This window comes from Siphateles boraxobius, unplaced genomic scaffold (genome assembly GCF_051911475.1).
Source record: "Siphateles boraxobius isolate OS27281-9 unplaced genomic scaffold, OSU_SipBor_1 26, whole genome shotgun sequence".
Lineage (NCBI taxonomy): Eukaryota > Metazoa > Chordata > Actinopteri > Cypriniformes > Leuciscidae > Siphateles > Siphateles boraxobius.
In genome coordinates, this window is record NW_027508876.1 from 17,695,310 (window position 1) to 17,723,301 (window position 27,992).

Sequence of the window (27,992 nt, forward strand, 5' to 3'; positions counted from 1 at the left end):
TTCCAACTTGCAAGACACTTTATATAACAAATATTTTCAATATTTGAAATAAATACTAGCTTATTACAATAAAACTCGATAGTACTTAATAATACAAATGTAAACATTGTCCCTGCAAGTACAGTTATTTATACAAGGTAAAGTTACTTTAATAAGTTTTTCTTCAAACAAAACCAAAAAAACAGCAAATTTAATGTATTCTTGCCTTGCTCATTTGAGAGGTTGAATTCCGAGGTGACCTTTACCGTTTCATTTCAAAACAAAATCAAAGCTGTCCTTTAGCTGCAGTGATACATGCCTGCAGCTGCTGCATGGCATCTACACTAAACAAACCCATTGTAAGGTAAAGTATGCATTATTTACATTCTTTGGGCATTACTGTTATTTTGAAGCTTGTCTATAGCAAGTGCTCACTGTATATTTGCCTCTTATGTAAAACCCACTTTCTAGGAAATTATTTAATTCACTATTCAAGTGCTTGCATTACTTGTTTACATTTACACCATTTTGTTTAATATAGTATGAAAGCTTTTTAAATGTTATTGCAACTTTTAATATCACAATTCTGACTTCTCGCAATTGCGAGAAAAAAAGTCTGAATTGTGAGATAAAATGTCACAAACACCTTTTTTAAAAGCGTGTATATCTCACAATTCTGACTTCTGAAAGTCACTTGACTCGACTGAAAGTCAGAATTGTGAGTTATAAACTTGGATTTGTGAGGCAAACTCTGAATTTCGAGATATAAACTCACAATTGTGCGTTTTTTCTATTGTGAGATGAGTCGCAATTACCTTGTTTTAATTCCATGGCGGAAACAAGCTTCCATATTGTAGAGCTTATAAAAGTAGTTTATAAAATAAATTAAATGTTTTGTAAAATGCAGGCACTTTTTTACATAGCTAATAGGTAATGCTGTGGCTTATGGGCTAAACTGTGAAATCGATGGAGAGAAGATATGAGACAAAGAGTGAAAGTCAAGAACAAAGTTTCATTTGATACATTTCTTCAGCAGTCCTGAGGCGATGGTCTTTATTGCTCTCATTGTCTCTGTGCAGGTGGGATTAATCAGAGCTTCCGGCAACAAGAAGCCGTAGTAGCCCGTATCACGCAACTCAAAGGCAAAGGCATATGAGATCCCGTTCTTATAGGCCCAGTCTATTGAGCTTCCAGAACTCACATCTGAAAGAAAAACACATTACATCACATCTGGACTTTTGACTGTTGTTGATATAGAAATAGTCATGAGTCAGAAAACAGATTGGCGTCTAACTGAGAGGGCTTACAGAGAGCTGATGACTCATATATGCAGTAGCTATATGTCATTGAATGAAGAAAAGACCCAATGCCTGACTTACAAAGCGTTGTGGAGGCAGGGCCGTATCTGTATCTCACTCCATAAGCTGAGTACAGAGCGCTCACTGCATTCTGGGCTGCTGATTCCTGAGGGGAAAGAGCAGAGGTTCAAGTATTCATCCAGTCGATCATTAATGATGCTTGGTGGTAAGTGTAGTCAAAAGATTGTGTGGGCTAACAGCCATCCAGTCGATTTATGAGGAAACTGCACTGAGGCAAAGCCAAAAAATAATATCTCAGCCATTCCAAGTTCTAATGAGGAGTTTAATGTTTTGCCCTCTGGTAGAAGATATTGAGTTCTATCTTGTTAAAGGCTATATCGCTTTAACAACTCCAGGGTGCAAATTATGGTTTGCAGTGATTACTACAGAATCTTTTATAGAGAAGTGTGGAGATATTATATAGTGTAGAAGTCAACATGACTTAACCCTCTGGTGGTCTTCCATAATTTTAGGCCAAAACTGTCAGAGTTATGCTTAGTTTTGGTTTCGTTTTTTGTCATTCTGCTTAATCACCTGTTTAATCACCTGCCTGTGTTCTTTTGTTTTCTTTCCTCCCATAATCAGTTACCATGGATATTAATTTAATAATCACCGCTGTTCATCATTTAGTTCATCACCATGTGTATTTTAGTTCCTCACCTTCTCTCATCCTTCTTTCCGGTAGTGCTTGTTCATGGCACAATGTTTCAAGTTGTTGGCTTATGTTTAATAAAGACTGTCGTTATTTGTCCCTTCTTCTTCATCATTGGATTTACATATATATATATATATATATATATATATATATATATGTGTGTGTGTGTGTGTGATGAAAAACCTAATAAAAATTAGTAATTGTGTTATTGTAAGTAATAAGTAATTGTTTTTATAATATTTGAATTATTTTTATATAGACATAAATGCTGCAAAATTTAGAGGTGCATATTTTGTAGTACAATTAAATCCCATCAAAATACAAAATATTAAAGAATAAGTATTATTGAATCAAAATACATTCATTTTATTAAAAAAAGTCGTGGGTCTGACTACGATGAAGAGAAGTAGAGAATGAAAGTAATGATAACTTGCCATTCAGTAAATGATTCAGTAAGTTTAGATGGACTTAAAATTTACTTCCTGTTTTTTGGATTTAAAAAACAACTATTCATTAAATTAACCAGCTCATAAAAGTCATATCATCAATCAGACTACACTGGTTGTGCTGTATGTTTTTTTATTCACTAAATTCACTATTTTTTTTTTTACTATACTGGTCATGCTGTGTGTTTTGTTTCAGTAAAAACAACTTGTTCATGGAGTCATTTGCTTACAAATTGGAGTGGTTACGCCATATGTTTTTGATTCAGTAAAAAAAACGTGTTCATACAGTAGTTATTTGCTCGCAAATCGGACATTAGTTGCACTTATGTCATTATACTCCTGCATTAGTTGTCTTATTGTTTATGCATGCAGCCTGTGAGGACATCCCAACAAAAAGTTGCCTTTTCATGCTATTTTGCTGTATCATCTCTCTCCATATTTATACATATAATGTTTTTGAGTTGCTCTGAAATTATAATTACTGAATGATCACTCACCCAAATGGACAAATTCGAGATGAACTGTCTGAATACAGAAATCACTCACCACACAGTTGAAGTTTGGTATATTGGCATATTTGTAGGAATACGGATAGAGGAGCATCTGAGCATAGGCGTGAATCGAAATGTAGGCCCTGACCCGTTTCCTGTGTTTGCGTAGAAACTTGGCAACAGCTTTGACCTCGGGCTCTGACTCTGGGAAGGGACCGCAGTATGTGTCATCACAGGGGTGCAAGGATGCACCCTGATCTATCAGAGACGGCAAAGATAGCAGGTGCAAGAAATTGTAACTTTATTTGTAATCATTTCATTTTTGCCTTTTCTGGCCCAAGGTTGTGGTTGTCGGTTCCCTCCTTTGGGATCTGGGATCATTCTACACTTATGTATTCTCAATATTGGTGTCAGGTATTTTATTTATCTAACAGTGAATTAAGAGTGAATATTTTTGGGAGAGCATTATTTCTTTCGTCGGACAGAAATATATTAGAACTAGACTGTAAAAACAACTTAAATTTTGAGAAAAACAAATGAGAGGAACCACAAGGTACATTTCCAGATGGATCTGCACTAAAACAAGTTTGCATGAAAAAAACCACCCCCCAAAAAAACAACCCTGCCAAACTTACACCACTTTGAAAGCTGGTAAATGCTAGTTAGTATTGGTTTAGTGCTGATTTATCTGGAAGACCAAGGATGTACTGTTTGCCAGCAAATGTTAGAATTTTTGGTTTAATACTTTCTCTTCAACTAGAGATTATTTTCTATCCCATTAGAAAATTCACAGTAAAATTCACAAATATAACCAAAAATGTACTACATTTAAAGGTTTTTTTTAAACAAAGACAAAAAAAAACAACAACTGTGAGAAATATACAAATACAATAAAAATTAATAGTTGAGATAGGTAAGCCTGGTGGATACAGCATCCAAACGCAACACATTCTAGTAACCAGCTACAGTATATTGATCTTTTCATCTTTTATAACTGAACTAGTCATCAGTCGATGAATGTCTTAGGCTCACATCAAAAGATTCTTAGTATTATTAATAAACGGATTCAGCTCATATCTGCAGTGTTAGGAGACATCAAAAAGCAAGATTAATAAAGTTGCAATCAACCATGCTCACAAAAATATACTCTAACATCTTAATTTCAAGTACAAGATAGTGTTTGATGTAAATATGTCATTCTGTTGATACATTTTCAATCTGTGTCAGGCCTCTTCATGGTGTCTGTCTACATACTCTGGAATGCCTATTTATTTCCTATATGAACACCAGGGCTCTTTAATTTGGAGCTTTTGATTCTTGAATATCAGGTAAAATAACTCACCACACCATTTGACTTTCCAATTGCGGTTGGCATCCACTCCCCGACAATGATACTTTGGAATCTTTGACCGTGTTTTCCGCCAAAAGCGATCCTAAGAGAGAGAGAGAGAAACCACAGATATTTTCCTCCATTATGTCTGACGGCTTTATAGAAAGGCAAGATATGCTGCATGTTTAACAGCACAGAGCTGTCAACAATTCTTTTCAGTAAGATCAGCATACATCACAGAAGAGATGTTGAGATCTATGCATATGTCAAACAGATAGTTACCGTCTTCCAGCTGTAATGGTAACCGTCTACGTTGAAGACAGGCATAATGTAGAAATTGAGTTGATTCAAGAGTCGTCTCATGCTGGAGTCATGTTGATAGGAGTTCAGTGCCTGCGTTCACAGTGAATGGAATCGTGACAGACTTCAAGAGATGCAGGAAATGTGTGTCTCGTTTTCCCCATGCACAGATAAACTTCAATACAGCAACAACACGGCAGTTTGTGTGCAGTTCCTCAAATCATACCCCATTAAAATAGGCCTTTCTTCCATTGTATATGTATATATATATATATATATATATATATATACATATACATATATACATACATATATACACATACTGTTTTCAGTATTCCATAATTAATATTTCAGTGTTGTCACAAGACCTCGTGCATATCATATGAGTGGCAATCATTTATCATCTTAAAAATAAAAATAACTATTTCCATAAATGATTGTCTTAGCTTTTGGTAGTCAAGTCAAGTCAAATGTACACTATTGTTCAGAAGCTTGAGTTAGTTAGTTTTTTTTTTTTACTTAGTATTTTATTTTTTGTTCTTTTGAACTGTTTTTTATTCATCAAAGAATCCTAGAAAAAATGTATCACGGTTTCCACAAAAATATTATGCAGAACAACTACATTGATACTAAAAAAAAAAAAAATCTTGAGCACCAAATCAGCATATTAGAATGATTTCTGAAGGATCATGTGAAACTGAAGACAGGAGAAATGGCTATTGAAAATTATGGTAAAAATCAATGGTAGAAGTAGTATGTTAGTATGCAGTTTTGAACATACAGTAGCTACCGTGTCTGTGTAAACTATACTGAAAATGATTATTCACTAACTCCATAATTAAAATAATGTTACATTGGTTTAATTTAGCAGTGATGCAGTGTTACTGTGTGTAAAATCTAATCTAACAGCAGAAAGAGAAAAATCATTTGAAGAGAACTATAGAGGTTTAATAACGTTCACTTCAGGGTCAGTCAGTTTTAGGTCTCTATCATACAGTAGTTCTGCCTCATAGTGGTGTACTGAAGGTATAGCAACTCTCTCTTTTCTGATCTCTATCTAATTCTATTTTTCTCACTCGGTGTTAGCTGCTGATCTGAGAGCTGTTTATTTGTGTGGCACAGAGGCACTCTTTGATATTAGTTTATGAGATGAGCTCAGGGGAGGCTCTGATGTATTATACAGATTAATTTGGGAGGAATTTAGAGACTCACTGAATGAAACAGTCCCAGAATACACCAGCTCACAAATAAACGGATTAATAAAATTCTTGAACGTTAGAGGAATGTTTAAGAGTGTCGTCTTTTAGTAATAGGCACAATAATCTTTATTCAGAATAATCTGGTTCTTGACCGAAAGTCTGAGACCACATTGAAATTTGGAATTCAAAGCATAATTTAAACCTGAAACAAAACTTTTGAAATAATAATTCTTGAATGCTTCATACTTATTTTTAACTGCAAATAATACAATTGTTAATTGTATACTATGCATCACCATTTTGTTGTTTTTGCCTGGCAGTGATTTTAATCTCAGCATGAAGTGAACAGTGGGAAACAGAAAACATATACCTCTTTAACAAACCATTGGCAGAAAGCTGGACCAATCCATTCTCTTGCATGCACTCCACAGTCTATCCACACTGCCTTCTTAAAGGGACGTGTTCTCTTTCCTAACTGACAGAAGAGGGGCAGAGAACACCATCTAGCAAGTCAGAATGTGTGCGTTTTTTTAACAGAATGGCCTTAAATTAAGCCATCTTCCCGTCCCCTTTTACCTGGAGCACATAGAGGAGTCGTCCCTCATATGACTGACCAATAGAGAACAGGTCCACCAGGTGCGGGTTGGTCCGGTTCATCTCAAACATCCAACTCTGGATCTGTTGAAAAGGGTGAACAGATCCTCCAGATTAACATGCAGCTTGTATTCATGTTAAACTTTGCAGCAGTAAGTCAAAATCAAACATTAGGGTTTCTGTGAATTTTTATACACATTGAATTTCGCAGGTTGTATTAGTGTCTGCAATCATTTCTGACTAATTTGTGGCTCATCAAGGTGTTGACACTTATTTTAATTGCTAAGGCAATAATATAGATTGTATATATTTGATGATTAAAGAATATTGAAAAAAAAAATGTACTCATGGTTCCCCAAACCTGTTTCCCCCCCTGTGGAACACAAAAGAATCTTTATTGAATGAGTTTGTTCATTTATGAATGAATGAATGAATGGATGAATAAACAAGTTTGTTCATACGTGAATGAGTGAATTAATGAGTTTGTTCATGAATTAATGAGTTTGTTTATGAATGAATGAATGAACGAGTTATTTCATATGTGAATGAATGAATGAATGAACAAATAAATGAGTGAGTGAGTAAATTAATGAGTTTGTTCATGAATGAATGAATGAATGAATTAGTTCGTGAATGAATGAATGCGTTAATGAATGAATGAACGAATTAATACGTTTGTTTGTTTGTGAATAAATTAATGAGATCATTCATTGGTGAATGAATAAATGAACAAGTTATTTTTGAATGAATGAATGAACGAGTTTGTTCATACGTGAATGAATGAATGAATGAATGAATGAATGAATGAATTTGTTCCATGAATAAATGAATGAAAGAGTTTGTTCATGAATGAATGAATGAATTAAGTCAGTTCCTGAATCAATGAATGAGTTAAAGAAAGAATGAGTTAGTTTGTGAATAAATGAATGAGTTTGTTTGTTTGGAAATGAACGAGTTAATGAATGAATGAATGAATGAGGCTATGAATGAGTTTGTTCGTTTGTGAATTAATTAATTAAAATGGTTAGGTTATATTAAATGAAATATTAAATTAATGTGGTAAATTTTGATTAGGAGCTCTTGTTACAGTGTTTTCTTTTGAATAAAAAGGTTTGTTGTGTCTTGATTTTTTTGTATTACTATGTGATATATATCTATACTCAAGATTTAAAATGTCCATTGATGAATTCTTTATAAATGTTTCATTTTTAAGAGTACTAGAGGAATTATATCATTAAAAGTGAATGTAATCCAACCCTCGTCTACTCTGAAGTGTTTTCCTATTCATCATCATGTCATGAGAATAAATCACAGTTTACAGTGTACAGTTGAAGTTGGCACTCAGTCTGAAGGAGAAGACCTGAGAGAAAAGCGTGGCACTGAAGAAAATCTTCTGAAATCTGTTTTTCTTGTGCACATGGGCCACAACCGAATTCAAATGCACTTCTCAATCAAAGGCTGTTAGCCTGTGAAAATCAAGCTTCTTTTCTGAGAAAGATAGAGTGCCAGAAAAGGGAAAATAATCTCTGTCTTCTTTATCTTACTACATAAAAATGACCATGTGTATTAACTTCCGCCCATGCGCTCACCTCTTCCAAAGGATGGTACACTTCGTAGTCATACTGCAATTCCGATCTGCGCTTTCTGGAGGAACGGTATCCGGTCTGTTTCTCAATTTGGGTTTGGAGATTTGAAATGAGCACCCTGTGGAGACAGTGGGGTGTCAGGGAGGGGATGTTGAAAGCATATGCACTGTGAGTATCAAACCGTTTAATGGCAGTTTTCAGGGTTACTCAGATACTTATGTACACACCACACACAATCATTTCTGCATCTAACGCCAGAGTTAAGGAAGCAATGAACACAGTTTAAAAATATGTAAGTATATAATATGCACATTAATCAGACAGTCACAAAAAGAACATTGGATGAATTTAGATTCAGATTATCTCAATGTTTTTTGCTATGCAGTTATTTTTCTTTCAGTTTTACTTATCTGTTTGAACATTATAAAAATATATATATTTGAATACATTGTTCTTATTGTTTTGCACTTAGTTACTTTAGTTTATTTGGAAAGTAGTCATGTAAAGCTCTCCGCATCAATGCCATGATCATCCTGTTGGCTGTTAGTTTACAATAATGCGTTTCTATGGGACCACTATCAACGCCTAAATGAAACTGCAGCAGTCAGGTGGTACAAGTAGTAGCTCTCAGACAATTCCCATCTTACAATATGTATTTACGAGCTCTACGATGATTTGAACGCTTTTTAAAAATTTTAATCATGTAATTGCGGTAATTACGACATGCCGTGAACGCACCTTTACTTACACAGGATAGCATATCCACAGAATTTGAGACAGGTGATTAACATAATCAGTAACCATGGAAACAAACTGGGTACACATGGCAAACAGGAAAAGAAGAGAACCAAACTAAAACACAATGGCTGGGTCCGAAATCGCATACTCTCTAGTTAGAACTTATTTTTAAGTAATTACTTCATGACCACTAAAAAAGTACATTCTCAGTATGTGTGTACTGTGTAGTATGAATGTAATCCGGATGTACTACATCTGCCACATTTCATGCCATGTACTACATAGCTGAGAGTAAGGAGTTGGGGTGGTGGAGGCATGCAGAAAAGACTGTGAAAGAACGGAGGTGAGTCGACTATATACTGTATATAGGCCTCCAATCGTACTGATTAATTGGATAGATCATTTGAACGTGCTCCTCCCTAACATTTTTTTATAAAACATAATAACATGAAAAACAGAATTAAACTCCATCTTTGCCTGTTTTGTTGTTTTTTGGCTAGAATAGGAATGCAACAATTTATCTTACCAAAGCAAACATGAATGGAGTTTTTTTAACTAGAGTAAACAAAGTCCTAGATGCAACCTATCCCATCACCCAGGTATCACTCCTGCCCATAAATATGCTCAAATACATCAGCCATGAGAAGGAGAGAAGATATGAAAGAAAAAGCCTCCCTAGGGAAAAGGGATGACAATGAAAGTGTTGCTGGCTGTAGCGCATGAGATAAGCTTCATTGTTACTGTTGATCTGGATGATTGATTGGGCGAGTGGTTGAAAGAGTACTTTGAGTCATGCTTTGGTTATTGTGTCCGTCAGCACATGGAAATCAAAGTCAGAAGGATTTGAGTAGATAACTCTAACGCATGTCCCCCAGAAACCGATGTTTGTCCCACAGGAGAATGAGAGAAATTCACTCTAATGATCAAACGGACAAGGAAGAAACTCACTCATAATAGATGTGCGCTTGGTGAAGATGTCTTCTCAGCCATTGCGTCTTGTTCCGTCCCACATGAACGTCTACTGGGCTGTTCTCTCGAATCAGAGATGCGCTGTTGGGCTGCCAAAGGTCCACCTACAGAACATCACTGAGATCAATCGAGCATAGCAGGAATGTTCCTAGCTGCTTAAGTGACAATTCTGTCATCATTTACTCACCCTCATGTTGTTCCAAACCTGTATGAGTTTCTTTCTTCCGTGGAAATATCTTTCTCAAACATCACCGTCATTGTCAAATGACAATCCCAATTGTTTATTCACTTTTGGCAGACCAGATTGGATGGCATTGATATCAAATAACATGTTTTCATGTGTTTCATAACTGGTCATGAACCTTCGAACATTGAGTATGTGAAAAATGCGAATGAAATCTGAGAGTTTTGGTGGAGGGCAAGTTAAAGTTTAAGTAACTGTCTTCAATGTTTCTGCTAAAATAACAATATTGACAATACATGTAAAATGAATGCAAATAACAGCTCAGAGAACTTGATTTGGTAAGAATTTGAGAAATGTTTAGAAATGTTTCTCAAGAAAATGAGAAAATTTACTTCATATCTCTAGGGTTTTGATTGCAAATGTGGTGTTTCGGAAAATGTGGACAGAGTTAGAGACATTATTGTGATTGCTTGTGAAACTTTAGGAGACACATTTGACATTATACTGGCGCATTTTGCACCTGAGAAGCTGGAGATATCTCAATTTACTTTCCATTTAATCTCATTGCTGTCTATCACAAGCAATGAAAATATTTAAGAGATCTCACTTGCGTTGACAATTGTTTAACTATCCAAACCAATATGTAAGAACATGTAGAACATGAGCTATATTCCACATACATAATTTCAATGTGAACATACGAACATGGTCATAACATTATATATGTTCCATTTAGCTACAAACAAAATAAACACATTTGTTCATGGACACTAACTAATCCAAAACTAACAAATAAAGCAATCTGAAATCAGGTTCTTGAAATTCAAGCAGTTTATCACTTTGTTAGGTCATTGAACCAGAGTTGAGACGACTGATACAGCTTTTCCCAGTGCTGTAAGATCTGTAGATCACAGACCTGCTGACTCAGCCCATTCACAGAGAGTTTGAATCATGCAGAGCTTCAGCGAGCCAACATGATCACAGTGTTTGATTGAAATGATCTATTTCTGTGTGTGGATCCACAAAACCACTTTAGACTGCCAACATATGCCGGAGCCTTTGTAGCAGCCCATATTAGTCCCTGAAGCATAACCTCAGATTTGATTATCAGCCTCCTCTGTGCGGCTGCCAAGTCACTATGCTCTTGACTGAAAATTGGTGCACTAAAAACAGTTCTGTAAATATGGCATACAATATGTGTTTGCTTGTAAACTTATATGTCATATGTTAAATAGAACGCTTCAAGTGATAGCTCTTGGTTAAAAGCAGGAATATCAGTCATGAAATAAGTCCACTCAGAGCAGAAACACTCATCACCGCCGTACTGCATTCCTAACAGATGCTCACAAACCTGGCAGCTGAAACAGATTTGACACATTTGTTTTGATGGTTTGTGGCCTATCATACCATAATGTTCTTGAAACAGATTTCGCATACACAAAGCATGAGATTGAGATGAACATGTCTTCTAAAAAAAGCAGGTGGTAAAAAAAGAGAACACCTGCCTATACAAACATTAGGAATGCTAGTGATTGTAGCCTATTGATTGTTCACATGGCTTTTTAGGCAATTTCTGTTGTAATTTTGGGAAAGGGAAATCTGTGGAATAGATTTCTGTATTTGATTGCGTTGCAGCGTATTTGCAGCATATGATTTTGAATGATTTGACATCCTTAAAAAGTAATTCTACATCATGATTGACCTTTTTAACAAAGGTATTGATGGGTGCATTCTGTATTGGAGGCAAAAAGAGAGATTTGAGGGATTTCTTGGAGGTTCCGGATTCTCTTTTGACATCTTACCCAGCATGTGTGTTGTTAGTCCATATCATGTTCAAAACTGCAAATTCCAATGGAAACGGAATAAGTCAATTTTGGTCGTTTATGCATCGGGAGCAAATGAGAGGCCTTTTGATAAAACTTGTACAGTATCATCTGTTAATGGAAAGCTTGACAGTTTCACTGCATTTTACTGCATGAACTCTGATGCCACTGATTGTTTAACTGTCTTCTTTCTCCCTCTACTGCTTTTGAGTGGTCCATTATTGGTTTGGGCTGTGACTGTAAAAAACTGCTCGGATCAGCTATACTATCAGAAAGGTAATCATCATCACTTCTGGTCAAGTTAAAGGAGACGGAATGTTCAGTACACTGTGTTCTTTTTAAGGGAAATCCTTATTTCACTTTGCTTCAGCTATGACTTATGATGGTGAGTATGAAACCCAAGCACAGACAGTATGTAACACCCAACGTTTATTTATCGACAAAAACAGGGAAAACAAAACCCACGAGGGGGCAAAACAAGACTGGAACAGGAATGACTAAACTATACTGGGACTTGAAAAATAACTAGACAATAAACAAATCAGCAAACATAGAATCAGAATTTCTCTCTGGACAATACTCTTGACAAATACTCAAAGAATCTCACAAAGTCTCACACGCAGCTAAGAATCACAATGAACCAGCACAGGACAGCAAGCACAAGGGGATTATAAACCAAGAAACTAACGAGGGGATCAGGTGACGCTAACAAGGCAATCATGACTAAACAAGGATAACAAGGGGGCGGGGTTACAAGACAACACAAGCACATGGCCCAAACAACAGACCATGCGGTTGTACATAAAACATGGGTCTGTCATGATCCTGCCACAATACTAGAAGAATACAAGGACATGGCAGAATCATGACAGAACCCCCACCTTAAGGAGCGGCTACCAGACGCTCCTCAAAGGGAAACTAAACACAAGACAAGACAGACCGTGACATAGATAAAAACCAACAAAACACTAATAACGGAATACATGAATAAACAATAACATGGTTAGGGTGAAACATCAAAAACAACATACAAAGCAGCGGAGGTGGAGGAAATACAGAGTTCATGGGGGGAGGTCCAGGGTGGATGGGAGGACTGGGGCTCTTGGGTACATGGGAAGGAAGTTTAGGACATGGAACACGGGGTGATCTGTTTGCGGAGTCACGAGGGGAGGCTTTAGGGAAAACAGTCCGGGACCGAGTACAGACAGGGCTGACCGGGGAAACACACTGGGTCTTGGGAACAGTGGAAGTCACAACAGGAATAGCAACTGGGGGTACAGCGGACGACATAGACAAAGCAGGACTCATGGCGGGGAGTGTAGTAGGAGATCGTAGAGGGGAAACTGGGACAGATCTCACCGAAGATGACTCTGATCCCACGTTCAACAACTCCGACTTGGGTGCGGTGTTCTCAGCTGCAGTCTGGGGTATGGCGCTCACTGCAGCTGTCTGGGGTACGGCACTCACTGCAGCTGTCTGGGGTACGGCACTCACTGCAGCTGTGGACTCGGGACAGGGCAAAATGACAGGACTGACAGGGACTTCTAGGATCCTGACAAGGGTCTTTAGGTATTCGGACAAAGTTTCAGCGGCGACGAGGACAGGCATGCCTTGACGAGCAGAAACAGACCGCAAAACACTTCGGCAGCTAAATTGGCCTCGGCCCTCTCTGCAGCGCTCACAACTGTAGGTTCAGGAATAGCGTTCGCTGCTGCAGCGGGCTCTGGGACAGCGTTCGCTGCTGCAGCGGGCTCTGGGACAGCGTTCGCTGCTGCAGCGGGCTCTGGGACAGCGTTCGCCGCTGCAGCGGGCTCTGGGACAGCGTTCGCTGCTGCAGCGGGCCCTAAACCAGGCAAAGACGAAGGACGGGAGGCTCCCCTCCTCCTCCTCTTTCTCCTAGGTCGCGGTGCCGAGACCGTAGTTGGAGTAGTGACCGGTTGAAGGATCTCTGCGGGGACCGTAGCAGTCTCTGGGAAGACAGTCCCAGGAGGGGTAGACTCCGTCGAAGAGGACTCCGATGCCGACTCCCATGACCGCCGTCTTCCCCGCTTTCCGCGAAGAGTTGTAACTGCGGATGACGCCTCGGGAGTCGAGGTTGAAAGGGTCCGGTCCCCCAACGTAGCCACGGCGAGAATGCGACCCTCCGGGATCACGGGGAGCAAGCCAGGTGATGGCGACTTGGTGGCACTCGGCCGGTCTTTCCGCGACAAACAGACCACCATCTCCCGGAACGAACGACGGACCAGCTTCTCCCGTTCAGCCAGAGGAGGAGGATCATTGAGGCCCGCAATGAGGTAATGATTTAGGAGGCTTTCAGGTAAGAGAAACCTCCCCTCATCCACGACCTGGGCATACTCGTTCAAAGACAGCTCTCCCTGGGGGGGAATCGGAAGCGTGCATCCCCTTGAATCGAAAATAGTCTTGAGCCACCAATCTTCTAGAGGGTCCGACTGGCACTTGATGGGCGAGGACATACTGTCTGCTGGGTTCGGTTCTGGCTGGTTCATTCTGTTATGATGGTGAGTATGAAACCCAAGCACGGACAGTATGTAACACTCAACGTTTATTTATCGACAAAAACAGGGAAAACAAAACCCACGAGGGAGCAAAACAAGACTGGAACAGGAATGACTAAACAAGACTGGGACTTGACAAATAACTAGACAATAAACAAATCAGCAAACATAGAATCAGAATTTCTCTCTGAACAATACTCTTGACAAATACTCAAAGAATCTCACAAAGTCTCACACGCAGCTAAGAATCACAATGAACCAGCACAGGACAGCAAACACAAGGGGATTATAAACCAAGAAACTAACGAGGGGATCAGGTGACGCTAACAAGGCAATCATGACTAAACAAGGATAACAAGGGGGCGGGGTTACAAGACGAGACAACACAAGCACATGGCCCAAACAACAGACCTTGCGCTTGTACATAAAACATGGGTCTGTCATGATCCTGCCAACAGTACTAGAAGAATACAAGGACATGATGGCAGAATCATGACTATGACAAAAGGACATCCCCTCTTGCATTGTGTGTTCATGCATTTTGGGGGTGGAGAAAATGAGAGTATACTGCTCGCACGGGATGGGAATATGTTGAACTTGAATGAAGGCCTTTTTTATGCTAAAGATTTTCTTGTGTGGGTCTGCCTATATAAAGGCAGATGTATTTTGATTTATAAAGACCCATTCATAATGTGACAACACATATATATGAAGGCATTGTATTAGTTAACTTTAATTTAAATAATTGGCTTTTATATTGTTATTTATGGAAGCTTGTTTCCGCCACAGAATAAAAAATAAAAAAGGTAATTGCGACTTTTTATCTCACAATTCTGACTTTCTGATAAACTGGCAATTACGAGTTATAAAGTCAGAATTGTGTGATATAAACTCTCAATTGCATGTTATAAAGTCATAATTGTGAATTATAAAGTCAGAATTGTGAGATATAAACTCGCAATTCTAAGAAAAAAATATTTTTTCTTTTTACCCTAAGAATTATACTTTTTAACTCACAATTGCGGGTTTATATCTTGCAATTCTGAAAAAGAAAGTCGCTATTATTTTTAAATTGTTTTATTCCGTGGCGGAAACAAGCTTGCATTGTTATTGTACTGAAGCCAAAAGAAATCTTTGACTTCTGTGTATCTTTTTTTTTACCAACCATTAGAATAATGTTAAATCTATAAACCTGAAGAGAGACTTTATTTAATTCTTTAAGATTTTCCCAATGAATGTCTATAATAAAAATAAAAATAAATAAATAAATAATAATAATAATAATAAAAGAATGTAAAATATTTTCTTTTTTCTCTGCAGACCTCAAACCCTCTTGAGGCCCCCAGGGGTCCCTGGACAGCTGCTTTACAGAAAAAACCTCTGCCTTACTTCTGCCAAGAGGAAATCCAGCCAAGTAGCACACAAGCCTATCAATGACTTAATAGTTTGCAGACAGTTTCGTGTGAGTGCAGACCTGAAAACTTCTCTCTGTTAGTGCAGTGACCCCAATTTCTTGAGCACTGTAAAGATCAACATGGCTCAGTTTGAGCAGATATTCTGAGATCATTTTACACTTTGTATTGACACATTCCTTACAGATTAAGTGGATTTGTTCATACTTTATACTGTGAGAACAAAGGATGCTATTACGACAATATAATTTTACTTCATTCTATCTAAATGAAATAATTTACTTTTATATTGTTATTGTACTAAACTCAAAGCAAATAATTAAATTTGACTTTTTCTACCAACCATAGAATAATGATAAATCTATTTAAATAAATCTACAAATCTACAGCAGAAATGTCCCAAGTTTCCTCAAACACTTCTAGAGACAATCTCGAGTGGTGACATCAAAGGTAGCAGATAGGGAAACAGGTCAATTTCATGCTTTGTAAGAGCCTCCAAAAAATCTGTCACTGGCAAAACACCTACTATAATATAATGAAATATTTGTGATGTATGTTGCTTGCACAAACATTTAGTCCGAATACACTGTTTGAGTGGCCTGTCAACAGACTAGCTAACTAGACTAACCTTATGGAAATGAATGGCTACTGATGACATTTAATTTGCCTTTCAATATAGTGTACCACATTTCTCATTGCTGCTTGTGTTCGCTGTTTGTATTCAGTCTGTTTAGAAGTATATTTCTGAAGGAAATGGTGGAATGGTGCCAGGGAACTCTTGTCTGACTCTTACAAGAAGCTGAGGATGTTCATGCATCACTGGTGCTGGTGGTGGTGGTGCAAAAAAAAAGATAAGGACTGTAGCACTGATAAACTAAAAATGGTTTACCCAGTATAAAAGAAAATTTGATGACATTTTCAGGAGTAAAGGTTTCGATAGACATTATTTGCCATGATTCATGTAACGCAACTCATCTTCTATACATTGTAAAAATTATTATCATGATTAGTTATCACAACTTTTTATCTTTTGTCAAATCAACTTGGATAATTAATATGGTTCAGATAACATAATTTGAGTTTCTATTTATCAAACCAATCTCCTTAATTGCATTAACTTAATTAATGACTTAAACTTAATAATTACTTTTTTAACAATACATTTTTACAGTGTAGCAGTGACATATAGCAGTTATCACAACTTCTTATCTTTTGTTGAATCAACTTAAATAATTAATGTGGTTCAGATAACATAATATTTCAAATTTCTATAGATTAAGCCAATCTCCTTCATTGAATTAACTTAAAATTTTGAGTTCATTGAAATAAAAAATGTAAGGCAACTTTTTTAAGTTAAATCAACAATACTTTTTTTGCAGTAATGTGGTTTGCTTTTGTTTTTCATGTTTAATGTTACAGGAGTATTGTAGAAATAAGGGACTCACCGTTAGGTTTTGGAAAAGGAGTTTGACTGCTTGAACCTCTGTGTTGCTGCTGGGGATTATTCTGAATACTTGATCACTGCAGAAACAAAGCATTGCAATTATTGTAAAGTATGCACTGGCATACAGGTATCAAATCAAAATACAGGAATAAAACGGTATTTTTTGACTGAGTAAATGATTGTATGGTTATATAAAACCAATTAATTTCTATTTCAGCATGATTATTTAATCAGTATGCAAAAGTTTAAGATTTTTTTTTAAGGTCAAAAAAAAAAAAAAATTAGGACTTTATTCAGCATTGTATTGTCTTCCGGTTCTGTTGGGATCCGCGTTCAGTGACGCTGCTGACGTAAGACGCTGCTGACGTGTTATCTGGTGCGCCCGAACTTCGTTTTAAGTCTGAAGGAGACGCACGCTGGAAACAAAACAATCTTCACAAACATGTCTAAGGATTTCCACACAGAGGAAGACTTGCATTTTTTTGCCCAGTCATATTTATTTGAACCCGAATACACGGACGCACCAGATACACGTCAGCAGCGTCTTACGTCATCAGCGCCACTGCGGACTCGTGAACGCGGATCCCCAACAGAACCGTAAGACAATACAATGCTGAATAAAGTCGTAGTTTTTGTTATTTTTGGACCAAAATGTATTTCCGATGCTTCAAAACATTCTAACTAACCCACTGATGTCACATGGACTACTTTGATGATGTCTTTATTTCCTTTCTGGACAAGGACAGTATACCGTTCATACATTTTCAATGGAGGGACAGAAAACTCTCGGACTAAATCTAAAATATCTTAAACTGTGTTCTGAAGATGAACGGAGGTCTTACGGGCTTGGAGCGACATGAGGGTGAGTCATTAATGACATCATTTTCATTTTTGGGTGAACTAACCCTATTAAGGTACACTGTATAATTTTAAGCAGCATCTAGTGGTGAGGTTGACAGAACAGAAGTTAGGGTGGTCGACAGGAAAATATGTCATTGTCTGAGACAGCAGAGAGTAGCCATTTAAGCAATGAGGTTTCTATACAAAGATAAATTAAGGAATTAGGTTTACTTAATTATTCAGTAAAACAATATGTTATTGCAAATATTATTGTGTTACTTGTTCATCATTGTCAGTGTTTTATTCGCTGACTTTAGCTAGCTTCTTTGCACGAAGAACAACATAGTGAGGAAACGCGTTTTTTTCCATTTAGGGCTACTGTAGAAACATGTCGGCGCATTTCAATGTAAGGGGACGCATTTCGGTGTATGTAGTGTATTGTTAACCTTTCCTGCTTCCGTCTCCTAACCGTGGTTGGGAGACACAGGGGAGATTCGTCTTCTCCAGGGCCGGTAGTTTTCCTCCCGGGGTTAACTCCCTAAACCTCACGCTGTTTAGTGTGATGGTAGCATATAAATGACAAAGAGGCCGTCTTGCCGAAGAGTTTAGGTGCTTTATTTTGCTAGCTGCACTAAAATACACTGTAATCGCTAACTACCTGCACCGGTCGCTGTATCATTATCACAACACTCTCATCCGCTCCTCACGGGGAATCAACAGGGGCGGCGCGCGCGCCTCGGACACGCGCACTCACTCTCGTTCACACACACACTGAGCTGTCCTGAACTAAACACATTGGAGACACATCCCACAACACTACCCCCACCATGGACTGGCAATTAACACTAATTCCATTCCATTTAAACATACTTAGCACACACTCTCTATATCTGTAGGCCTAAAATGTGAAGAGACAGCTGTTTTCCAAATAGTATGTAAATCCAAACAGATAGGATATATCAATTTAACAAGTGTCTAAACAATGTTAAAAGTTCTAAAGCTCATTCAACAGTGAACACAGGAGTGAAAAGAAAAATAATAGAAATGCAATAGTCTCTAATAAAACATAAGAGTACATCACCTTTTAAATCCTATTCTTCGGTGACCAGAGGTAATACTGTCGGACTAATCTGGTAATAATCAAATCATACATTGAATGCAATAAAGTGCAAGCATGTAAAAGCATTGAAAAGCTCTTCAGCTTTTTTTTTTTTTTTAACGTGCAAAAGTGCTTTTTGTAGAAAAAGTATAGAACAAACTAGACTAGAGTCCAAAAACGTAAACTGTAAAGTCTCTAGTGTAAATATGAACTGTCATAGGTGACTCACTCAGTGACCCAGTCCCCATACCGGAGCGGTCCTCGGCGCTGACGTTGGGGCCGAGGTTCACGCGGAGACTGGTGGTGTGGATCTCCCACCGCACCCCCACCATGGCCAAGTATCACATGGGAAGGAGTGGATGGAAGAGACCCGATAATGTGAGAATTAGTAGCAGGTGGAGTGGACGGCCAGGAGTCGCCGGGGCCATCACTCGAGGCAGTAGAGTAGAGGCTGTGCAGGCCGAGATCCTCACGGTCTGCTGGGTGCCCGTCCACATCCGGTGGCAGGATCTCAGAAGGCGTCCAGTTCTGGGATTGGTCCAGGACCCAGGTGTTGTCCAGGGGCTCACGGCTGCGGTAGCATTTGAGTTGATCATGGTGGACGACTTTGACCTTAGCTCTGGGACCCTTTTGGATCCGGTAGACTAAGTCGTCTAAATGTCCCGTAACAAAGTAGGGTCCTTCGTAGGAGGGGAGGAACTTTTTAACTTTGTTTCGGACATGACGTGTTCCTTTGATAAGATACCACACCGCATCGCCGACTTTGTACTGTGTGTGGCAAGCGTTTTTGTCGTATTGTCTTTTTGCACGTGTGACTGACTCACCGAGGGCTTCTCGGGTGATGTTATGAGCCAGTTCCAACCGCTCACGCATTTGTTGCACATACTCAGAGGCTGAAGTTGCATGTTCAGAGTCAGGGGGCAAACCAGCCACAAGGTCCACAGGCTCACTTATTTCACGGCCGAACATCATGAAGTTGGGGGTGAAACCAGTAGCGCTGTGCTTGGTCGCTCTGTAGGCCATAACTGCATATGGGATCATCAGGTCCCAATCCCAGTGACAGTGCTCTGCAGTAGAGGCCAGGATCTTTTGTAGTGTGGCGTTGAAACGTTCAACTTGGCCGTCGGACTGCGGTCTGAATGGTGTAGTGTGGGTTTTGTCGATGCCAAACAAACGGCACATTTCTTGGAATACCCCTGATTCAAAATTGCGTCCTTGATCGCTGTGCAGAGAGTGAGGCATTCCAAAGCGACACACCCATTCAGTTGCCACAACGTTTGCCACTGTCACAGCCTTTTCGTCAGGGATTGCGAATGCTTCAGTCCATTTTGTGAAATACTCCTGTATTACGAGTATATAACTGTTCTTACGCTCTGTCTCATTGAGTGGGCCCATAATGTCCAGTGCAATGCGCTCCATGGGGGCTCCAACTCTGACAGTTCCCATAGGCGCTTGTGGAGTCTTGTGGGGTCTGGCTCTGCATGCGCAATTTGTACAAGTCCGGCACCAGAGGGCCACATCTTCTCTCATGTGGTACCAGTAGTATCTGGTTTGAAGTCTGGCCACCGTCCTTTCAATACCAAAATGTCCACCTACTGGCCCTTCATGCATTTGGCGCATAACATCGGGTTGCATCTTGCGCGGGAGAACAATTTGAGGATAGAACTGTGTATCGTCTAAACAGTAAAAGCGGCGGACCAGTACTCCATCTCTGAAGTACAGTCTTCTCCATTGACTCCAGTACGTTTTGGTGGCTGGGCTGCATGGGGAGACTGTGACCCACGGGGGCCGCTCACTGCTGACCCCTAACCAAGCTCTGATTGGTGCAATGTCTGTATCAGCAGCTTGAGCCTGGCGCAACTCCTCCAAAGTCCAGCCAGGAAACAGTCTGATCTCGTTTGTGTTTGTCACATAAATAATCTCTGTTTGTTTTAAAGTGTCTGTGTTGGTAACATTACCAGCGCTTACCCCCACCGGACTCAGCAACAGGGAGCTGATGTCAGAGTCCAAATCACACTGAATTGCCTGGTGACTCATGGTTCTCTGCTGCAAGGAAGGATCCTGCAGATTACAAGGACAGGACTGGCGGCAGGGCCTGCGGGAGAGACTGTCAGCATTTGTGTGTAAGCGACCTGGGCGATGGATGATTTCGAACTCATACTCCGCTAGCTTCTCAAGCCACCGGGCTAACTGACCTTCCGGCTCTTTCATGCGCGTGAGCCAGCGCAGGCTGCTGTGGTCGGTTCGTACCTTGAAAGGCCTCCCAAGTAGGTACTGCCGAAAATGCGATGTGAAATCGACAATGGCTAGCAACTCCCGTCCCTTCGTGGTCGCCAGTGTTAACCTTTCCTGCTTCCGTCTCCTAACCGTGGTTGGGAGACACAGGGGAGATTCGTCTTCTCCAGGGCCGGTAGTTTTCCTCCCGGGGTTAACTCCCTAAACCTCACGCTGTTTAGTGTGATGGTAGCATATAAATGACAAAGAGGCCGTCTTGCCGAAGAGTTTAGGTGCTTTATTTTGCTAGCTGCACTAAAATACACTGTAATCGCTAACTACCTGCACCGGTCGCTGTATCATTATCACAACACTCTCATCCGCTCCTCACGGGGAATCAACAGGGGCGGCGCGCGCGCCTCGGACACGCGCACTCACTCTCGTTCACACACACACTGAGCTGTCCTGAACTAAACACATTGGAGACACATCCCACAACAGTATGTATGTAGATCTTTAGACACCACTGAAAACATATGTATTTGATATTGCATTTCTGTCAACATATCCACCTAAATATTACCCAATGCACCTTTAAAACTCATCTTTGATCACCAAAATTACGTTTTTTCCTGTGAAAAAAATTATTCATGCCTTAAAAAAGCTTGAATGCAACTCTACACCCTTGCTTCATTTAGTATACCCAAATTCATGAATATGCTAATAAGCCCCGCATCCACTCACGCCAGCTAACAGATTCACTCGGCCAACTGAGGTAAACGCTGCACAATGGAATCGCTATTTACAACGTCGGACACATAACGGTAATTGATATGATTAGCCTTCTGCTTGATTATGTTATCAAACAGCTAATAATGTTGCAAACTATGTTCCCATTCGCCATCTCAGTCTGTCTTCTAACAATCATCAGAAACGCTTTGAACTACTCAGAAAGTAATTGGAGAAATCATACCCTATAGTTGATCATAACATCGTAATATATAGCCTACATAAAAACACCCGCTGCTAAATCTACCCGATTTTTAAAAAAAATATACCGGGTTAACCTGGCATCTCTCGAGACTACCCTGCTAGTTCGTGGTTAATGAAATGCAAAGAAGTAGGTCTAGGTAACGTTACATGTTGAAGAGATTGGTTACAACGTAGTTTGTGACGCCAGAAACACCAGCGATTTCAAATCGCGTTTTTGAGACTTGACTTTTTTTTCACTGCAGTTTTAGGGAGAAAATCCTCAATGGCGTTGAGTGACATTGACATTGAATTTGCACATGGTTTGTCTTAAAGCACATTAAAAACACCACATAGACACATAAACAACATTAAAAACTTGATTTTCACCAAATGAGGACTTCAAGAAATTAATACTTTTAATCAACAAGTATACAATTGTTCAAAACTAAAAATATTTATAATTTACAAAGAATTTTAATGTCTTGCTCTTTTGAACTTTCTATTCAAATATCCTGAAAAAATGCATTACAGTTTCTACAAAAATATTAAGCAGCACAACTGTTTTCAACATTGCTCAAAAATTCCCTGAAAATCACTGTATTTTGAATAAAGTTAGCAGTCAGTGGGAGTCTATGGGACTTTTTTGCCCATTATATTGTTGTCTACGGAGTGAAATAAACTATTCTGAACAAGCTGCATGATTTGGGGTTCGATTTATGTTTGTAGCAAAAACATGTCATGCTGAAGTTTAATAGGGGATCGTTTTAATCCTCAACTCCAATATGAGCAATAGTACCAGTGATTGATGTTAAAATTTCCAAGAGTGACACTCTTTCACGAAGAGTGACTGCCAGCAGACAGTTTTATTGAGCCAGCTAACACATAAAGGCATTTCTGAGGGTTATTTTCTCTGAAACAGTTCAAAACACACCAAATATGACCTCATTACATCACTAAAAGCAATCTGCTATTTTTAGTCTTTGAGTGAGGCTGACGCTCCAGGTTGTATTCTCCTTTTTCAGCTCTATCATTACACATGAAAGCCACAGAAAATAGTCTCAGTTCATCATTAAAGGCGTCATCTCCCACTAATGGTAAAAGCAGAGCAAATTGTGCTTGACGCCACACCTGTAATGTCTTTGTGTGTGGTATTTTGTGTCTTGGATGGTATTTCCCACAGAATCTTTATTGTGTGGTGTCATGCAATATTGCGTATGCTTTAGATAAATAATAAACCCCTCCTCAGCTGCAGGGTACAAGGTTCTTAATGCTGTCGTTTATTTTGATGACTATATAGGGTACTTCTTGTGGCATTTTTTCTCTCCAATTCGGTCTGTTTTAGTGTTTCCTGTTGGTTGTTCCTATTTCCTGACTTCGGCCCTGATATTATATAGTGAAGCATCCGGGACCTTCTCTGTCTGATGTCAGCTGGCGAGTCAATCACACATTGGTGTGTGAATGTGTGAGGAATGATGTTATTCCTCTTGGCTTCACACCCTCACACATACGTGAAGAGGCGTTGATTGGTGCGTTTTATAGCCCAATGTAAAGCATCCATCTGATGGAATGGAGAAAAACACAATGACTGACCCTATACAGGACAGGATTTTATAGTAAAATAGGACTACTCAGTAAAAAAATGCTAACTGATGGGACGTTGACATTTTAACCTGGGGAAAAAAATCTTAGTAAGCAACACTTATCATGCTGATCAGAAAATGATTTTAATTTTTTATTTATTTACACTACTTTTCAAAAGTTTGAGTTTAGGTCATAGGTTTCCACAAAAATTTTAAGCAGAACAACTATTAAGCATAATAATAATAATCAAATCAGAATACAGTATTATAATGATTTTTGAAGGATCATGTGACACTGTAGACTAGAGTAAGGATGCTGAGACAACATCTTTGCCATCACATGATTCAATTTCAATTTTAAATATTAAAACAGAAAACAGTTATTTTAAATTGTAATAATATTTTAATATTTTTGTATAACATTTCTGATCAAATGAATGCATCCTTGGTAAGTATAAGATCATCCCACACAAAAACAAAACAAAAAAGTCAATCAAAAACATTCGAAACATCACATCGGTTGAGATTGTCATATCTATTACATTTCAGATAACCGCAGGGAGGAAGTGTACTTTTCATTACTCTGTTTCTCTTTATGTTCTGACAGGCCGTTCTCACTGTGATCGGGTTAGCATTTATATCACTAACTGACAAGTAGAAAACAAGTGTTTTCACCTCTTTGGGAATTGTTTTGCTCTTTTAAGCTTCCTTGCATTGAATAATTCATAAATGAGGCTATGAAAAAAAATTAAATACTGCTTAACATTAATAAACTGATGAAATTAGGTGTCTGTATGAAGTAGAAATAAATAAAAAAGTAGGAAAATTTTAACTTTTTGAAAGTTAAATCCTATTTTTACATAAGGAAAGTAGAGCTGTCATAAGTAGAATAGCAGTAGAACCCCAGACTCATTAAAGGATTAGTTCACCTCAAAATGAGAATTTCCTAATAATTGACTCGCCCCAATGCCATCCAAGAAATCCATGTCTTTCTTTCCTCAGTGGAAGAGAAAATAAGTTTTTTGAGGAAAACATTTCTGGATTTTTCTTCGAATAATGGACTTAAATGGCAACCAGCGTTTTGAAGTCCAAATCAATGCCGTTTCAAAGGTCTTTTAAGTGCTTAAAAATGCTGTGCACGATCGCAGCTGAGGAAGAGAGCTTATCTAGCGAAACGATAGGTCATTTTCAAAAAAAAAAAATTATATATATACTTTTTAACTACAATTGTTCGGATTGAGCTGATCTGCAACGCGCCGGGAACTGCATCATCACGTTGAAAGGTCACGTTCGAAAAAAAAAAACGTTTAGGTTTTAAAAGATACCCAGGATATGCACACGTAAGGACAATTTTAAACATAAATATGTCATTCAACATACAATACAATTTGAACTATCCTCCTTCGCACGGTGAACTTTCAACGTGATGACGTAGTTATCAGCTCGTTGCAGATCAGCTCAATCCGAACAATTGTAGTTAAAAAGTGTATATATATATATATATATATTTTTTTTTTTGTTGAAAATGACCTATCGTTTCGCTAGATAAGACCCTCTTCCTCAGCTGTGATCGTGCACAGCATTTTTAAGCACTTCAAAGACCTTTGAAACTGCATTGATTTGGACTTCAAAACGCTGGTTGCCATTGAAGTCCATTATTCAAAGAAAAATCCAGAAATGTTTCCCTCAAAAATTAATTTTCTCTTCCACTGAGGAAAGAAAGAAATGGATATCTTGGATGGCATTGGGGTGAGTAAATTATAAGGAAATTTTCATTTAGAGGTGAACTAATCCTTTAAAAGGGAAAGATGAAAATTCACCCCAAATTCACAAAGAATCTCTCATATTTTACTCACTCTCATGCTATTTCAATCAGTGTATGACTTTCTTTTCTCCGTGGAACACAAAAAGAGATGTTAGGAAGAATGACAACCTCCATTCAGCGTTCACTTTCATTATGTGGAAAAAGATGCAATGAAAGTATGGTGACTTTTATTTCAGTCTCTCACATAAAGTCATATTAGTATGGAATGCCATGAGAGTATGATTATGACAGAATACAATTTTTATTGAGATTTTACAAGAGCAATTTCTAGGTAATGATAGTTTATAAAATGTTATATTCAATAGATGTGTTGGGGATAACGCATTACAAGTAATGTGAGTTACGTAATCAGTTATGTAATATAACACATTACTTTTAAATTTACAAAAAACTATCTGAGTTACTTTTACAAATACTGTAACTCAAGTCACTTTGTTTACACATTTTTTCTGACACCTCTCCTGGAGTAAGTGCAGAGGCGTTGTGTGTAAACATGATGATGGTTATAGTAGTTCTAGACTCAATGTGAGCATTCATTTTCTCATGTCACTTGCACAAAAACAGATTCAGTATTCCCCAAAATGAATAAAAACTGAAATACTCAGAATATTAGACAAACCTGCATTCATTAAATATGTTAATAAATACAAAACACTTTATGTATTTAATCTCACTTACTTTATTAACCAATGCTGACCTTTGATCCAATTAACCATAGCAAACATTACTTTAGTTAAACATCACATTTGTGTTTAATTTTTTATGAAGTAAGTGTGTTGAACTTTCTTCTCCTGCATTCTGTTCATCAGCAATCCAGAATGGCAGCCCAAATGAAAGGTTTGTTTGAGCTGCATCTTCTATACAGATGAGAACTTGCATTTCTTTCAGCCTGAGTTTTATTGATTTAACTTTTGTTGTAAAAAAACCTTTGCATTAGTTAAAATTTAAATATGTTTTAAATTATGAAATAAGCAAGCAAGCCCAGCACAGGTAAGAAAAAGTAATTCAAAAGTAACACAATGCATTATTTTTCTTAGGGAGTAACAACATATTGTAACGCATTACTTTTAAAAGTAACTTTCCCCAACACTGTTTCCTGTTCATAAAAGGCCTATTTTCCATGACTTTTTAAAATTGCATTATTTTTAAAAAAATTAAGGCCAAGGAATTTCTTTTATTAAAAGAAAAAAATCCTAGATATTCCATGACTATAGGAATTCTGTGGGATGGACTTCAGAATAGAGTGTTGGATGTGACCTTTCCACAAAGAAAATCTAAAAAACGGTCAGAGTGGTGATAAGAGATCCACCAAAAGCATAAGTAGGCCTACATGTAGCCTATATTTGCATGAAATTAAATTTTAAAATTCACTTAGGCCTATAGATAAAATAATATTTGTTTATACCTATCTCTGATATCAGATTATATCAAACCACATAATCTACCAAAAATAAACAAAAGATCACACATCTAATGTTGCTTGAATTGTCATTCTGCGTCCATTGTGATCTTCAATTTCTTTGCACTTCGTGCTTATACCTGTCGAGACCAACTGCATAGGCTAGCCTACTTTAAGATGTCACTTATGGAGTGCTATTCAACCTCAGCAAAGGAAAAATCTTGGCACGCTGAAAATGCTTTGTTATAAAGCCAGTGTTGACATAAGAAGAGACAGACTGATCTCTAGTCTTTATTTGCGGAGGCGCAGAGTGCACTTCAATGATTCAAAACTATTTTGCTAGCCTACTCCCCTTGTTCCTACGCCTTGGATTCTCGCTAAATAATATGCAACCTGATTCATTCATTCATTCAACGAATCGGTTCATTCGGACAATTCTTTTTGAACCAACAGACTCGGACTCAACCTGCCATCACAAAGTCACCGGGTGCGCTTTTTACACGTTATTTGTATGTAGTCACATAAACATTTAGTTAAAAACTATAATTTATCGCCATGTGTTTGATTATGTTATGTATATAATGTGTCGTGTGCGAATTACAAAATTCACGAACGTTTAACTGTTCAATATAACTCGTTCGCGCGTTCAATATAATTCGTTCGCGCGCGCTTGCTATTTGAACGAGTGCTCTCACACTACAACTGTAGTTTAAAAACTTTGAATGAATGAAACACTTACCCGACGTAACGGTTGTTGTAGAGATAAGAGTCAACAGGATAGAGCACGGTGCTGAAAATGATAACACATCCGAATAAAACCGTACTGGACAAGTCTGTGATTGTCAATGCCATATTACGGTATTATAGAAATAAACGGCGATTCTGCAGCGGTTAATCAGAGGCTGAGCTGTGCATAGCCCATAGATGCTAGATGGAACTCATCACAGGCACAGGGTAAGGAACTGTGAGACTTTTATGTCCTGTTTGTCCACTCCTGGGACGATTTCTTGAGGTAGAGGTGTGAAATCATTCATGTGGG

The 27,992-nt window shown here is 38.3% G+C and overlaps 1 protein-coding gene across 1 annotated transcript; it reads right to left on the bottom strand.

The window, feature by feature from the left end:
* On the bottom strand, nucleotides 1-27,992 carry cpa6 (carboxypeptidase A6). The gene is made up of 11 exons (XM_077244574.1): nucleotides 27,693-27,992; nucleotides 17,026-17,101; nucleotides 9,625-9,749; nucleotides 7,942-8,056; nucleotides 6,335-6,436; nucleotides 6,129-6,233; nucleotides 4,542-4,652; nucleotides 4,272-4,362; nucleotides 2,985-3,187; nucleotides 1,359-1,443; nucleotides 1-1,182 (listed from the first exon to the last, which is right to left on the bottom strand). The coding sequence occupies exons 1-11, from the start codon at nucleotides 27,803-27,805 to the stop codon at nucleotides 992-994; spliced, it is 1,317 nt and encodes a 438-aa protein (XP_077100689.1). The 5' UTR covers nucleotides 27,806-27,992; the 3' UTR covers nucleotides 1-991.

Excerpts from the sequence above, each read along its gene's own strand:
- cpa6 (XM_077244574.1), bottom strand. The coding sequence starts at position 27,805 with ATGGCATTGACAATCACAGACTTGTCCAGTACGGTTTTATTCGGATGT. Across the intron at positions 9,750-17,025 it reads TCCTTTTCCAAAACCTAACG|GTGGACCTTTGGCAGCCCAA; the intron begins GTGAGTCCCTTA and ends GATGTTCTGTAG. Across the intron at positions 6,234-6,334 it reads GACTCCTCTATGTGCTCCAG|TTAGGAAAGAGAACACGTCC; the intron begins GTAAAAGGGGAC and ends CTCTTCTGTCAG.